This window comes from Vollenhovia emeryi, unplaced genomic scaffold, assembly GCF_000949405.1.
Source record: "Vollenhovia emeryi isolate VEMERY1.0 unplaced genomic scaffold, V.emery_V1.0 DF939197.1, whole genome shotgun sequence".
Lineage (NCBI taxonomy): Eukaryota > Metazoa > Arthropoda > Insecta > Hymenoptera > Formicidae > Vollenhovia > Vollenhovia emeryi.
In genome coordinates this window covers 422299-435515 of record NW_011967169.1, presented here as the reverse complement: position 1 = coordinate 435515, position 13217 = coordinate 422299, and the positions used below count along the sequence as shown (strand labels likewise).

General features: G+C 43.7%; 2 protein-coding genes across 4 annotated transcripts in view; both read left to right on the top strand.

Annotated features, from left to right (window-relative positions):
* The first annotated feature begins 4971 nt into the window (after nt 1–4971).
* On the top strand, nt 4972–7379 carry LOC105561995 (O-acetyl-ADP-ribose deacetylase MACROD2-like). Its single transcript, XM_012012449.1, has 6 exons — nt 4972–5186; nt 5260–5377; nt 5904–6158; nt 6246–6362; nt 6890–7098; nt 7179–7379. Exons 1-6 carry the CDS (start codon nt 5172–5174, stop codon nt 7263–7265), a joined length of 801 nt encoding a protein of 266 aa, XP_011867839.1. The 5' UTR covers nt 4972–5171; the 3' UTR covers nt 7266–7379.
* A 2438-nt stretch (nt 7380–9817) lies between these two features.
* The window catches only part of LOC105561994 (serine/threonine-protein kinase MARK2-like), a 104139-nt gene continuing 100739 nt past the window's right edge, over nt 9818–13217 (top strand). The window contains exon 1 of one of the 3 annotated variants that reach the window (XM_012012447.1): nt 9818–9914. The gene's annotated coding sequence lies outside the window, so the exon portion shown is untranslated. Of the gene's footprint in view, nt 9931–9955; nt 10015–13217 lie in introns of those variants that run through there. The other 2 variants (XM_012012446.1, XM_012012448.1) reach the window with 2 other exon arrangements.

Sequence of the window (13217 nt, the reverse complement as noted above, 5' to 3'; positions counted from 1 at the left end):
CGGCCACCGGTACCACCACCGCCGCCGCCGCCGCTTCCCCGCCGATGACGTCGTCGTCGGCATCAGCGTCAGCGTCGGCGTCGCCCGTCTCCTTGCCCGAGACCGTTCATTCACATTAGACATCGTACATTGAGTCTACGCGCCGGGACTTTGCGCCACGATTTCGCGCGAACGACATCAATGTATAACAAACATTATATGACCTAAACTATTCTTAGGTAATAATAGGAAAGTAAATGGTTATCAAGAATATCGATGACGACGACTTCGCTTCGGTGAAACATCTGGACTCCCTTCATAGAGTCAACCTTTGGTTGGCAGCCGTCGAGGGTGAAAAACCGTCGAGATAAAAGAAACTCGAATTTTGGCTGGTGACGATGATGACCCTAGTAGCACAGTGCACTTTCTTAAGATTGGCTAAATACAAGCAAATAATGGGCCAATGCGATTACCCAAAATTTGGTCAATACGCTGCTACTAAGGGAAATCCTTCATATGTCGCTTTCTCGCCTTGTATTCAAGAAGATTACTTTACAGCTTCTCCGCTTGCCAGTAGAAATTTAAGTCTTTATTGTAATTCTTCCTCCTCTTCTCTCACACATCGACAAGAAAGTTTGCTTCGAAAGGTAAATCGAGAATGTCTGCTCGAGTCCAGTAAATTTCATATTTGCGTACGCTCGTTGTTGATAAAAGAGAAGATTAAGGAAGTTAACCGGGAAAATTTCAAGGCGTTTTCGACGAAAAGAACGGCAAGTACTTTTAGCTTTCCATTCTTTTTTTATTCCCATAAGTCCCCGCCTGCCGACAAGGAGGATGTAATCTCGCGTAGGGGACTGCTTCACGATATATTTCAAAACTTTTCTAATCATAAACACACCGAGTATCATACAATACTCGCGTGCAAGCTCCGGCACATTTTTATTCTCGCTACGGGGTTCGGGTGAGGACGTGACGCGGCCGCGAGCGGACGTGGTGGTGTAACTTGTGCCTACGTCTTACTACGGGCGAATACAACACATGCGGCCTCGCAGAGGTCAGATTTCGGTGACCTGGCGTGGGCGGCTCGTTATCCGAAAGCTCGAAATACCGTCGAACCGTCAATCTCTCCCCGAACCAAATGAACGCGTGACTCTTGAAAATATTCTCAGGGTTTCATTACTTGTGATTTACAAACTTTACGCTCAGCGTAATAACGGTGCAATGAATTGTACCTGTAATTTATGAGTGTACCCTTACAGAAATGCGTAAGCAAAATAATTACTAGAAATTACTGTACATCAGTGATTTCTGATAATTCAATTACTGAGCTCTGGTAATTGTTCAGTGCTTTTTTCGTTCCCAGTTGTTACATTTCTGTAGGAGTATTTCAGGTATTTCAACGTACTACTTAATTGCGCGACAGATTCTTATTTTTCGCTTGTAATATTTCGTTTGCGCCAACTACAGGTCTCACTCGCAAAACAGTATATTCTAAAGCAAAAGTATACATATTTTAGAGTGAAATGTAAAACGTTAAAACGTAACAAAATCTTTAAGTGACGTTTATGAAAAATAATTCGCGGGTGCAATAGTTTTACGACTACGACTACTAAAAAATATTGAATAAATATTTTCAATGATCTGAGGAAAAAATACGCGAAATACGTAAATATATTTAAGCCACCTTTCTACACGCAGTTGTAAACTTAATCTTAAAGTAGGATAAATTTCCACAAAAACCTTTGGCCTATATTTCGTCGAAAATTTATCTCGGGATTTATCTTGGGATTTTGCTGAAGCAAGTGCAACCGATTCAGTATATGAAGTACAGAACTATGGCGTTTACGTGACTGCTAAGAGAGCATTTCGATAGATGTGCCGAAACTAACAGAGTGGGTGAACGTCTCTCTGTGCTAGAGGCACATTTTCGTATAAACGCCCACGGGATGCGTACGCCCACGCGGGTTTCTACTCATTCCAACTTGATTCGCAGTCGCAGAAATAAAAGTGTGGTAATTATGCATAAAAGCGACTTCCTCTCCGATTTGCTTTATTTTTAAATATGTTGTTGGGGATGTCTTCCCGAGTCATTTCATATATATATATATATAAGGGCCGGACTCAAATAGCTTCGGAGATACAGGCTGAGAAAGGATACAAATAATAATGTATACATATGTATGGTAATTCTTCAGTATAGCTGCTCCACCTCCAAAATCAATCAAATTGGTCTCATTCGACGCGTTTTTCAACGAGAAACAACTTTTTCCTCAGACAAAATCGTTGCTCTGCCCTGCGAAGCGAGATATTAATTGTTAAAGTTTTAGAGTTAGGAAATCTGTCATACCGACGAAATGTAGTGACACAACATGTGGAGTGGATCTCGCTTCACGTGGAAAGTTGCAAACCCATGTGGAACAGTACAACGGCAGAAGTACATGCGTGGAGACAGTATCCCAGGTAGAACACAAAATTATAATAATATCATAATGACATCAAGTAGAACTCATTTTTTGATTTAGGAAAAATCATGATGATGTCATTCGATACACTTTTTAGGAGCATTTTGTGAACAGAAAAGTCATAATGATATCATTAGGATGTCATCATGACATTTGTCTCTTAAAAGTTACTAATAAACAATATTTTACTTCAACAACATGTATATTAAAACGATATAAATATTTTAAAAACCAAAGGACGCTTTTATCTATGTATAATATAGTGTACGATTCCTTTTTCATTTTTACATCATTTTTTATTAGTGACTTTTAAGTGACAAATAATGTCATGATGACATCCTAATGATATCATTATGACTTTTCTGTTCCTGGGATGTTCCGCATGACAGATTTTCTAACACTAAAAGTTGTCAACTTTAACAATTAATATCTCGCTTCGCAGGGCAGTGCGACGATTTTGTCTGAGGAAAAAGTTGTTCCTCGTTGAAAAACGCGTCGAATGAGACCAATTTGATTGATTTTGGAGGTGGAGCAGCTATACTGAAGAATTACCATTGTATTTATTATTTGTATCCTTTCTCAGCCTGTATCTCCGAAACTATTTGAGTCCGGCCCTTATATATCATATATATATGAAATGACTCGGGAAGACATCCCCAACAACATCTTTAAAAATAAAACAAATCGGAGAGGAAGTCGCTTTTATGCATAATTACCAAAAGTGTTTCGTATCGTTTTCGTCTACCGTGATATCGATGAATAATTCGATATGGCGTAATTTTACATGATGTAACATTATAGTGGTCTGCATTTCTGGCGAATGTTGTTAGTAAATCAAGGCCACACTTGATAATGGATTCACTACGACTAGCATCGATTTGTTTATCACGAACAGCCGTTGACCGTGTCTGTTTCGCGACTATTTTTTTCACTCTGTCGACTTTCTTCGATATTGGAAACGAGCGAAATTTTGACATAAATCATTGTAATTTTATTATTGTGCCATTTTTCTCACTTGTCTTAGGCACATTCTTTAATATACTAATTGTGCATGCAGAAGCCAATACTCTTGTTAGTTTCAATTTTTTTCTATGCTTTCGCGTTGAAGAAGAGGAGCTCTGGAAAATTATGACGCTTACGACAGGTTTTTGTATCGATTTCGCAATTACAGCAGACGTTACCATCAAGTAATTACCGTGAATTGTCAGTGTCTCTTCTAGATGACACTACTCGTGCAAAGTGCGGCACGATGTGCGCTGAAGCCGCTAGATGGCGGCAGCGGTTCCGTCATGCGCGGTATGTACAATCATTGAAATAATTTACTTTCCAAATAATATGTATAAGAAACGGATTAATTCGCAGACGTAATATTGGTGTATTTGTAAATCACAAACCATTTCTTATCGATTATGATTATCAAAGTCTGTTTTATTTAACAAAGTGTCGGCTGACTAAAATAAAATTATAAATTACAAAGAAACATATTGCTTTTGTCACAAACGTTGAAAACAGACTGAAACTCAATCACAAATAATTTACAAGCAAAATATATTCAATTATCAATTTTACTAATTTCTGTCAGCCAAGTTCATGGATGCACAGTGAACGCTTTGCGCTGATTGGATTATAGTTTCAAGTATTTGATAAAACTATTCCTCTAGATTCCCCCTATCACACTGCATTCTGATTGGCTCTCACCAGCCAGCAGATGCGTGTGCATTTAAGCAATCCAACAGGCAAGAAGCATTGTGTGTCGCTGGCTTTAAATGGGTCAGTTTTTTTGTGCGACGGTAAAGCAGCGAATACAGTAGTGTAGGAGAAATGGGCGCGATAGTCTTGGCAAAAGATTAGCAGTTCCAGAAAACACCAAAGTAACAGTTACATAACATCAATGTAAATGTAATATAACACACATGTTATATTCTCTAGTAGCACAGTACATTGGCAAAATATTAGTTAAATATTAGTCCAATATTGGTGGTCATGGAATAAATGCAAGTATTGCACGATAATAATTTAATGTTAGATTTATATTGGAAGTGTATAGGCCAATATTTAACAATGTAATAACAATATTGGTCTAATATTAATACAATATATATCAGACCAATGTTGCTAAATAGAAGTATTGGCTAAATAAGAGAAGACGTCCATCATGCATGTTTCATTTTCGACATCAAATGTTAGCAAACAACACAATAGACGACATAGATGCATAGCAAGATGCTAACATTTTTGTTAGCAATATGAAAGCAACTTGTGCTTGCACTGGCTATATCTGAGTACTCCGATATGATTAGATTAAAAAATTTTTCCCAGGTGTCTAGAAAATAAAATAATTTGAGCGGCATGCACTAAGATCTTATGAAACAGATTTAATGGAACGCTAGACAATTGAATAATACACAGAAATGTCTACAAGTTCAGAAATTTGTGATCAATAACTCATATTTTTATCACCAAAACGGACACTTTACTGAGGCCGCATTTGGCGCGCATGCGCGAAAAACCGGCCCGTCTACATTTACGATACCGGCTAGAATCGCTCGTCATCGCGAATATCGCCATCGCGAGCGAGAGCGGAGACCAGGAGGGTTGTTTTTGCAGCGATTCGAGAGCCTCTCTCGATATACGCGGCGAGATTGATTTGCGACAACACAAGGCCGTTCGTGAGAACGCGACGTTGATGATTAACAGCACATCTCGGGGGTGATTCTCGCGCTGTGGAATATGTTGGCTCTGAAAGTAAGGCGGAAGAGTGTATCCGGCACCGCGTGACTTGTGCGAGTTGCGAGAACACGCTGCTTTTGGTTTCTAGGCGACCGTTGTTAGTTGCTCTTTCAGGCGCGCTCGTATCCTTCAGAATTCCCTCTCGAGAGGCAGTTCGGCCACTTCCGTCGAATCCAAGGGAAAGATGTCGTTCGAAGACGAGAAACGTAAGGAACCGCTTCCACCCAGAGGGCCAGTATGCTCGAGCAATGTATGGAGATGAAATGCCAGCAACTGATCCTAGCTCTTCGCTAGGAATATGATTTCAATCCCAGCAAACATAGAACAGCAGCAATGATCTGTGTTTGCTGGGATGTTTGAGTGATTTAAGTACATAATGTTAACATATTGTACGTAACGTATCGTAGTTGAGTGCACAGCTAAAGAGAGAACGCATCAAATGGGCGTACATTGTTTTCAATTTTCTAACAGCTATAAACATGTTATATCTATTACATCCGGCCAAGCACTTGATGCTAATGTTTGGATCATGCAAATATTTCATTTCCAACACCAAATGCAAACAGCACAAAAGACTACATAGATGCATAGCAAGGTGCTGACATTTTTGTTAGCAATATGAAAGCAACTTGTGTTCACACTGGCTCTCTGGGCAGTGACAGATCAATTGAATAGAGAACTATTACAAGACTGCACAGTATCCTGACAAATCTTTTCATTTTCTGTAAATAGAAAAATTCTTGAACATGCCGCCAGAGGAGAAGAGGAGCTTTTATAAGGGACAGGTAACGACTCTCGATCAGATTTCCACATGGTCAGAGTACTGGGATAAAAACAAGTCCACTATCGCCCAAACTGTTGAAAAAGTTGAAAAAATCGACGAGGCTCTAACCGAGAAGGTATCGATGTGGCAAGGAGACATCACGTCGCTTGAGATAGACGCGATTGTCAATGCTGCCAATTCGAGTCTTTTGGGAGGCGGTGGAGGTACAAGATATTCCCATTAGAAAGTACTTTTATGTACTTGAGAGATAAAGAAAATATTTCTATATAACTTAATAATAAACATTTCAGTCGACGGAGCTATTCATCGAGCGGCAGGACCAAATTTGAGGAAGGAATGCGCGACGTTGGGAGGATGCAGAGTTGGCGAAGCTAAAATCACCGGGGGTTATATGCTGCCAGCTAAATGTAAATGAGGCATAATTGCGAGAGCTCAACTTTGCGCAGACCATGGTATAACCAGTAGGTCCACTCCGTCATTTGTTTCATTTTGCGTCGATCCATTCTGCGCATCCAACATTGTTCTGGGCAGACCAATGAGAGAAAAGTCGTACGTGTGGTAGTGTGGCTTGGATGAGTACGTATACACACACATGATCGGGACCGCAAAGATCAAGGGAGCCGACAGAGAGTAGACCTACTAGTTACACTATGCGCAGTCTATAACTTATTGAAAATATTAACAATTAAATAAGTAATAAAATTCACAAGGCTCTAATGTGAAAACACAAATACGAAGTAATAAAGGAGTAAAAACCAAGACAGGATGTTAGTGTCTAAATAATTTTACTTTTAAGTCTATTGCGAAAAATAGCCCAGGTTGAAATCCTACCTGAGGTGTTATTTTTCGCAATGGACTTACATATTATTTAGACACTGACATCCTGTCTTGGCTCTTACTCCTTTATTACTTCGTGTTTAAATAACTGTTTCAGATATTATCCATACTGTTGGCCCGCAAGGTGAGAAACCCGATAGATTGAAAGAATGTTACGAGAATAGTCTGGCAGTGGCAAAAGAGAATCGTCTGCGTACTATCGCGTTTCCATGCATATCTACTGGAATTTACGGATATCCCCAAAGGCCAGCGGCTAAAGTAGCTTTATCGACGGTTAAGAAATTTCTCCTCGACAATAAAGATGCCGTAAGACTGCATATATACATCTGACAAATTGCTACTTTACGATCAAAGATGCACATCAAGTTTTAACTATACGCTTTCAGGTGGATAGAATCATCTTTTGCCTATTTCTGGAAACTGACAAAGATATCTATGAGGAGCTGTTGCAAAAGTACTTTGCCCTTAATTAAAGATTTATTGATAGGTGAATTTCTACTTGCGCAAAATTCTTCACGGTTTCAGCATAATCACTGTATTTGAAAAACATTGTATTCATATAGAGTAATACAGCGCTAGGTATTTCACGTCGGTTTATTCCCTTCCTTACTTCCTTTTCGAAACCAAAACGAATTGATAACGCGATTTTCACACGTGGAGCTTGATTGTAGAATTTTCTTGATTAAAATCTGAAATAGAGGACAGTTTTCTATTACGTGATAGCAGGTTTTCAACACCCAAATCCAATCACAAATCTTTTTTTCGTAACGATTACACAATCTAACAATGAATTTTCCATCGATTTCGCTCCGAGAGCAATAAATTCACGGTGGAATTAACAGATGATGCCTATTAATCCATTAGTTCCAGTCTACAATAGATGATCTAAGCCTTAAGAAATTGACTAATCGCGGTCAAGTACGAATAGAATACGCGACTGTGATTAGTCAGTCTTAGAGTTTAAATCTCTATTGTAGACTGGGCACTTACACGCCGCCAGCAATCTACGGGCTGTGAACTGCCAGAAACGAAAAAATTCAGGACATGAAAATATGTGAAATGACGAAAGAAAAATTGTTTTAAATAATGACAATAAGTTAAGGCCAAGGTTGACAAGCTTTTTCGGTTGACTGGTTATTAAAATTATTTTACTAAAGAGTATGTAGTTACATTAACTCCAATTTTGCGGACGCGGTTCAGCACACGGTGCTTTCATCAGCGCTTATTACTAACTATACGTTTCGAATATACATTAAATTAATTACATGAATGATTGTTAAAATTGATATAATAATATAAACTCTTAATAAATAATTAAATAATTCTTAGATATAGTGTGCTGAAACGCGTCCGCAAAATTGGAGTTAATGTAACTACATACTCTTTAGTAAAATAATTTGAATAACCAGTCAACCTTGGCCTTAACTTATTGTCATTATTTTGAATAGAACACAAGCGCTATACCTTTATATTTATAGAGAAATAGTTTTCTATACTTAGAAAAACGGCAGTGACGAGTGAATTTGGTAATTACACGGAAAGATGTTGGATTGATTTGGTATTCCCTCTTGCGCCGAGTTTAAAAGTGGCGCGCGCCGAGCTGGACTGAGCTGCGGCGGCGCGCGTGGCGGCGCCTGCGGGGTCGGTGACGGCGCGCCGCCATGTTGAAAAATCCAAGTGCCGTGAATCTGTGCGTGGCGCTAGGTGGGGGACGGACGGTCGGTCGTTAACGCGGTGCATCTCGGACGGGAGATTTGTCAGAAATGGGCGAATATCCCTGAGCGCACCGAGGTGACCGAGGCGAGGACCGGCCCGATCGCGCTCCCGTACGTGTCGCCGTACTCTCGGCGTTGGTGCCGCGCGCGACACGGCAACGCCGTTGTCGTGCTCGTCGTTGCCGTCGTGGTGGAGATAGTCGCTGCCGTCGCCGTGGCCGCCGTTACCGCCGCCTCGAGCACACCCAGGGGAGGCTACAGTCGGTCGCTCCTCGCCGATCTACCGTCGCGAGGGTGTGCTGGTGCGCGCTCTACGATCGCGATCGTACGCCCAGCGAGTACAGTGAGCACAGTGCGCGCGCCGTGAGAGCGAGAGAGATAGAGACCGAGGGGGAGGAAAGGAGGAGCACAGTGTCGATAGTCGAGCGGCGTGTGGTGTTGGCGATCGTGCGCCGGTCGGTATCGCGTATCGCTCCGAGCCGCGGCTGTCCGCCCGCGTGGAGAGGACCTCGTCGTGGCAGCAGCCTACGCCTGCTTGGAGCCGAATCGCCGTCGTGCAACGCGAGGAGGGCACGAGCGAGCGTGCGGTAATGGGCGAACGGTACGTGCATGCGCTCGCGGCGTGAGTCGAGTAGCATCGTCTTCGCGTCCGACTTGGGACGCGCGCGGGACGCCAAGAGGAGGAAGCGCGAGCTCCCGCTGGGTAAAGGGAGGACGAAAAAGAGGGCCCCGCGCCACTTGATTTCGGCGAGTGGCGAGCAAGGCGGTGCGTACGCAAGCACCGACCGAGGTCCCGTAATCCTGAATGGCCGCCGCGGCCGCTTTCTAGGTTACTGACGGACAGGCAGGAGAGCGCGCGTGAGAGAGAGAGAGAGAGGCACGGCCAAGTGAAAGAAACGGCGATCGGAAGAGGTAAAACCGCGAAGAAAGAAAGGAAGTGAGAAACGGACCCTGTGTATGCGCGAGTGCGTGCGTGCGCGCGCGCGTGTGCGTGTGTGCGCGAGTGAGAGCTAAAGACAGTCGTGCGAGAGAGAGAGAGAGACGAGCGTATAAGGACGAAACGAGGGAGGGACAGAGAGAGAGAGAGAGAGAGGAACCGAACGACCGTGAGCCGCGCACATCCGCACCCGCCGAGCTCCACGCGACGACTCCATCGTCTCCGCCGATGTACGCGCGAACGCCGTGTCCTGGACTCCTGTCCCGTGCCCGTCGGCGAGCTCTCGCCGTCGTCCGCGAATCGTCGCGCGCGCCGACGGAGGTCTGAGTCGTCTTCGCACACGCACCTACGGGGGCGGGGGAGGAGCACTCGCCGACATCACCGCCACTATCGTCGATCGCCGCCTTCGTCGCCTTCTTCGTCCTCGTGCACCCTCGTCGCCAACGTCGTCGCCGAGGCTCGACTCGCATGTATGCATCTCGACAGGTATACACTTATTATCGGAATACAAGGGGTGGAAGAGCGAGAGAGAGGCTCGCGTGTGCACGCGAGAGAGTTGCGTGTGCGTAGGTGAGTGCACGATGCCCGGAGTGTCGAAAAAAAAACAGGGCGGCAGGGGGGCAGGAGTAGGCAGTGCTTTCTCTTTCTCCGCTCCTTCCTCCTCCTCTCTCCATTTGATTCCGAGGAGGTTTTCTGCCCCCGCCCTCCCTCGCCCCCCCGTCTCACCGATTCGCTCCCCATCCTCCACGCATTTCAACCGGCGCTTGCTTTCTTAATCCTGCATTTTCGTCGGTCGCCGCTTACTCGAACGAGAGGACGGAAGATCCTCCTCCCTCTTGGGAGCGGCCTTCCCGACCCCGTCACAGCGTGTGCCGATTCGCCCCGGGATCGATCCGCGGTCCGTGTATCCATACTTGTTAATTTCCTCTTTCCGCAATTTGCCCAATGAGCGTGGGAATCAATTTCCGGATTCTGAATTTTAACGGTAAGATCGCGATACACGCCGCTCTGTCGTCGGAACCGAGTGTAAAGCATCGAAATCACGAACGTGAAACCGTTCGCTGCGTCGTCCCCTCGTTAAATCCCCGCGTTTAAAGATCGGTGCTCGGTCGCGTACAGTGTGGACGGCGAGGCGAAATCGATGCCGGTTTTTTTTTTATCGTCCGAAGCGTGAATCATCCAGCGCATTTAATACGAGAGTGGACGCGCGAGATGCCAACGGACCGGTGTGTGTACGTCCAAGGATTTCTCGCTCGGGGAACAAATTGGAGATCTCGCAATGAATTTGTCGTGTCCAACTCGAGCGCGTGAGGTGAGAATCGCGCACGATCGCGAAGGGTGGCTGAGCTTTCGACGTCCAACGAAACTTTTGCTTCCGCCGCATGCGTGTCGATTCGTTTGATCTCTGGGATACCAGCGCGCGATTATCGAGCGTTTCATATCTCGACTATCGCGCTGGCACGTCGCTGTACCGTTCGAGGCGCATGTGTCGAAAGCTCGTCAAATGTTATCGAAAATCCAATACGTTGCACCTAGCGTGAATAACTCCATTTCGAAAAGGAAAAAGAAGCGAATCGTGCCAACTTACACTGGAACTTGGAGAATCCTTCGTTTTTCTTTATATCTTATGAATCGAATCGTTGTTGAACGCTTTATGTTGCCCCGTAATTTATAGAGGAAAGTCCTCCGTTATGAGATAAGTTTCTAATACGAGATAGCGGGTTTTCAACACCCAAATCCAATCACAAATCTTTGTTCGCAACGATTGCACGATCTAACAATGTGAATCGCTCCGAGGACAATAAATTCATGGTGGAATCAACTGATGTTAATTTAACAGAAACCCTATCTCATAATAGAGGACTTTCATCTATCTATTAACTCATAAACTTGTGTATCTTTTAGCGATTTCGATTGCTTTGCACTGATTGCACGCTAAGGCCTGTTTATAGTCAATGTTTGTGCATTTAACTTTGTCTTAAATACACGTTGAAAAGTATTGAGCCAAAAAATGACCCGCATGGACGCTACACGGATCATTTGGCGCACTAGTGCGAGCAATCGAATTTGCTATTTGATATACGCGAGACGTCTGTTATTTTGTGCGAAGATAATACAATTCGAAAGCGGTTTAAACTTAACGTGCTTCATTTGATTGGAAAAGCATTTCTTTGCTTTTGCACTTTAATCCGCCCGTTGATTTTAATTTCAGCCGCGGATTATTAATTGCAATATTAAAATCAATTAGAGCCAAGCGCGATTGGGCAATCGCGCTTAGAAACGTAACGGATAGTCTGTTATAAAACAGATCTCTCCCATGGCGGAGGTATCAAAGCGTCATGGCGTGCGCATCGAAATGTGTCAACGATAAAGAATAAATAGCATCTGCTTTCCATAATTACGTAGAAAGCCGTGGTTCAGGCAATCCGCTCGTGTGCCATTGTTTACGCATTGACGCTCAACGATTTCATATTACCATATAATCGATGCGTGGTAAACGCGGCCGCGCCGGGAACTTGTGATGAAATAAAACTTTTCGCATTCACACGCGGCACACGAAATAACGAAAGTTTAATTGAGCTTACAAATCACTTTCGTGTGCGGCACCAACAAAGGTGTATTCCCAGTTGAAATTACACTCGCCGAAATACGCACCAACAATCTGACTTCGATTTAAGGTGTCCTAATCTTTAAGTATGTCCAACCTCCTCCTCGCAAGATGCAAGTCGCAACATTCAACGCTTGTTCCGCCCGAAACTTCTCGAGACGTATTGGTCATTCACCCTGTACGCGTATGGCTTTGGTGTTTATCGTATCGGGAGCACGTTATTGCAAAAAGTTTCTATTGCGGCAACACGTTGCCATCCCATTGAGTGGCTCGGAAACGTGTTCATGGCCGCCCATTTCCTTGTAGTCTGGCAGCATCGGTCACTCTTGCCGATCGAAACATTTTTTTTTTACTTGCCTGGCTCATCCTTTCATCCCCCCCCCCCCTCTTTCTCTCGAAAGGGTATGCTGACCTCTCGATTGATCGTAGAACAATTCCTGTAACGACGTTTTATCGCGCGAGTATCTACCGACGATAAACGAATTTTAATATTTCAATTCACGCTTAACCCTTGAAGAAGCATATTTTCGTAAAAGAACTTGTTAGCTATGGTCGTCGATATGTCAACAGTTTAATTTATATAATTTACAGTCGAATAGCATATTTTCTATTGTAATTTAAGAGAATAACAATCTAAGCAAATTTCCCCCCGTTTAAAAGAGAGTACAATGATTATAAAATTCACCGCGGGTCTGCGTATCTCCTAGCTAAAGGCTTCACGTGAGTAAAAGGAGTAAAAAAACACAAGTAATAAAAACTCAGTAATTACAAAAATGGTATACGGTGTACGTGGTGAGGATTTATCATCAGGAAATATCCCTCGCTCATTCTGCACATTGCGTTCTACTTTAATTGCTTTTCGTACTTTCACGAGCCCGCGTACGCCGCAATCGGCATTTGATACGCGACGCCGCTCGCGTTACGTCGTCATTGTTATACTAATGATACACCTAGTGATAAACTAACTCGCTTCGCCGGAACAACTCTTTAATGTCGTGTCCCCGTAGGTGTCGCGTCGCACGACACCACGATGTAATTATCGCGTACTCGTCGACATAGGGTGTGCGGCACTCACAAGCTCAGTTACCTAACTTTGACAATACCCTTAGTCTATTTATGTGTAATTGCATCTAACGAGGTCTATAGCAAAACGCTACATTTCTTG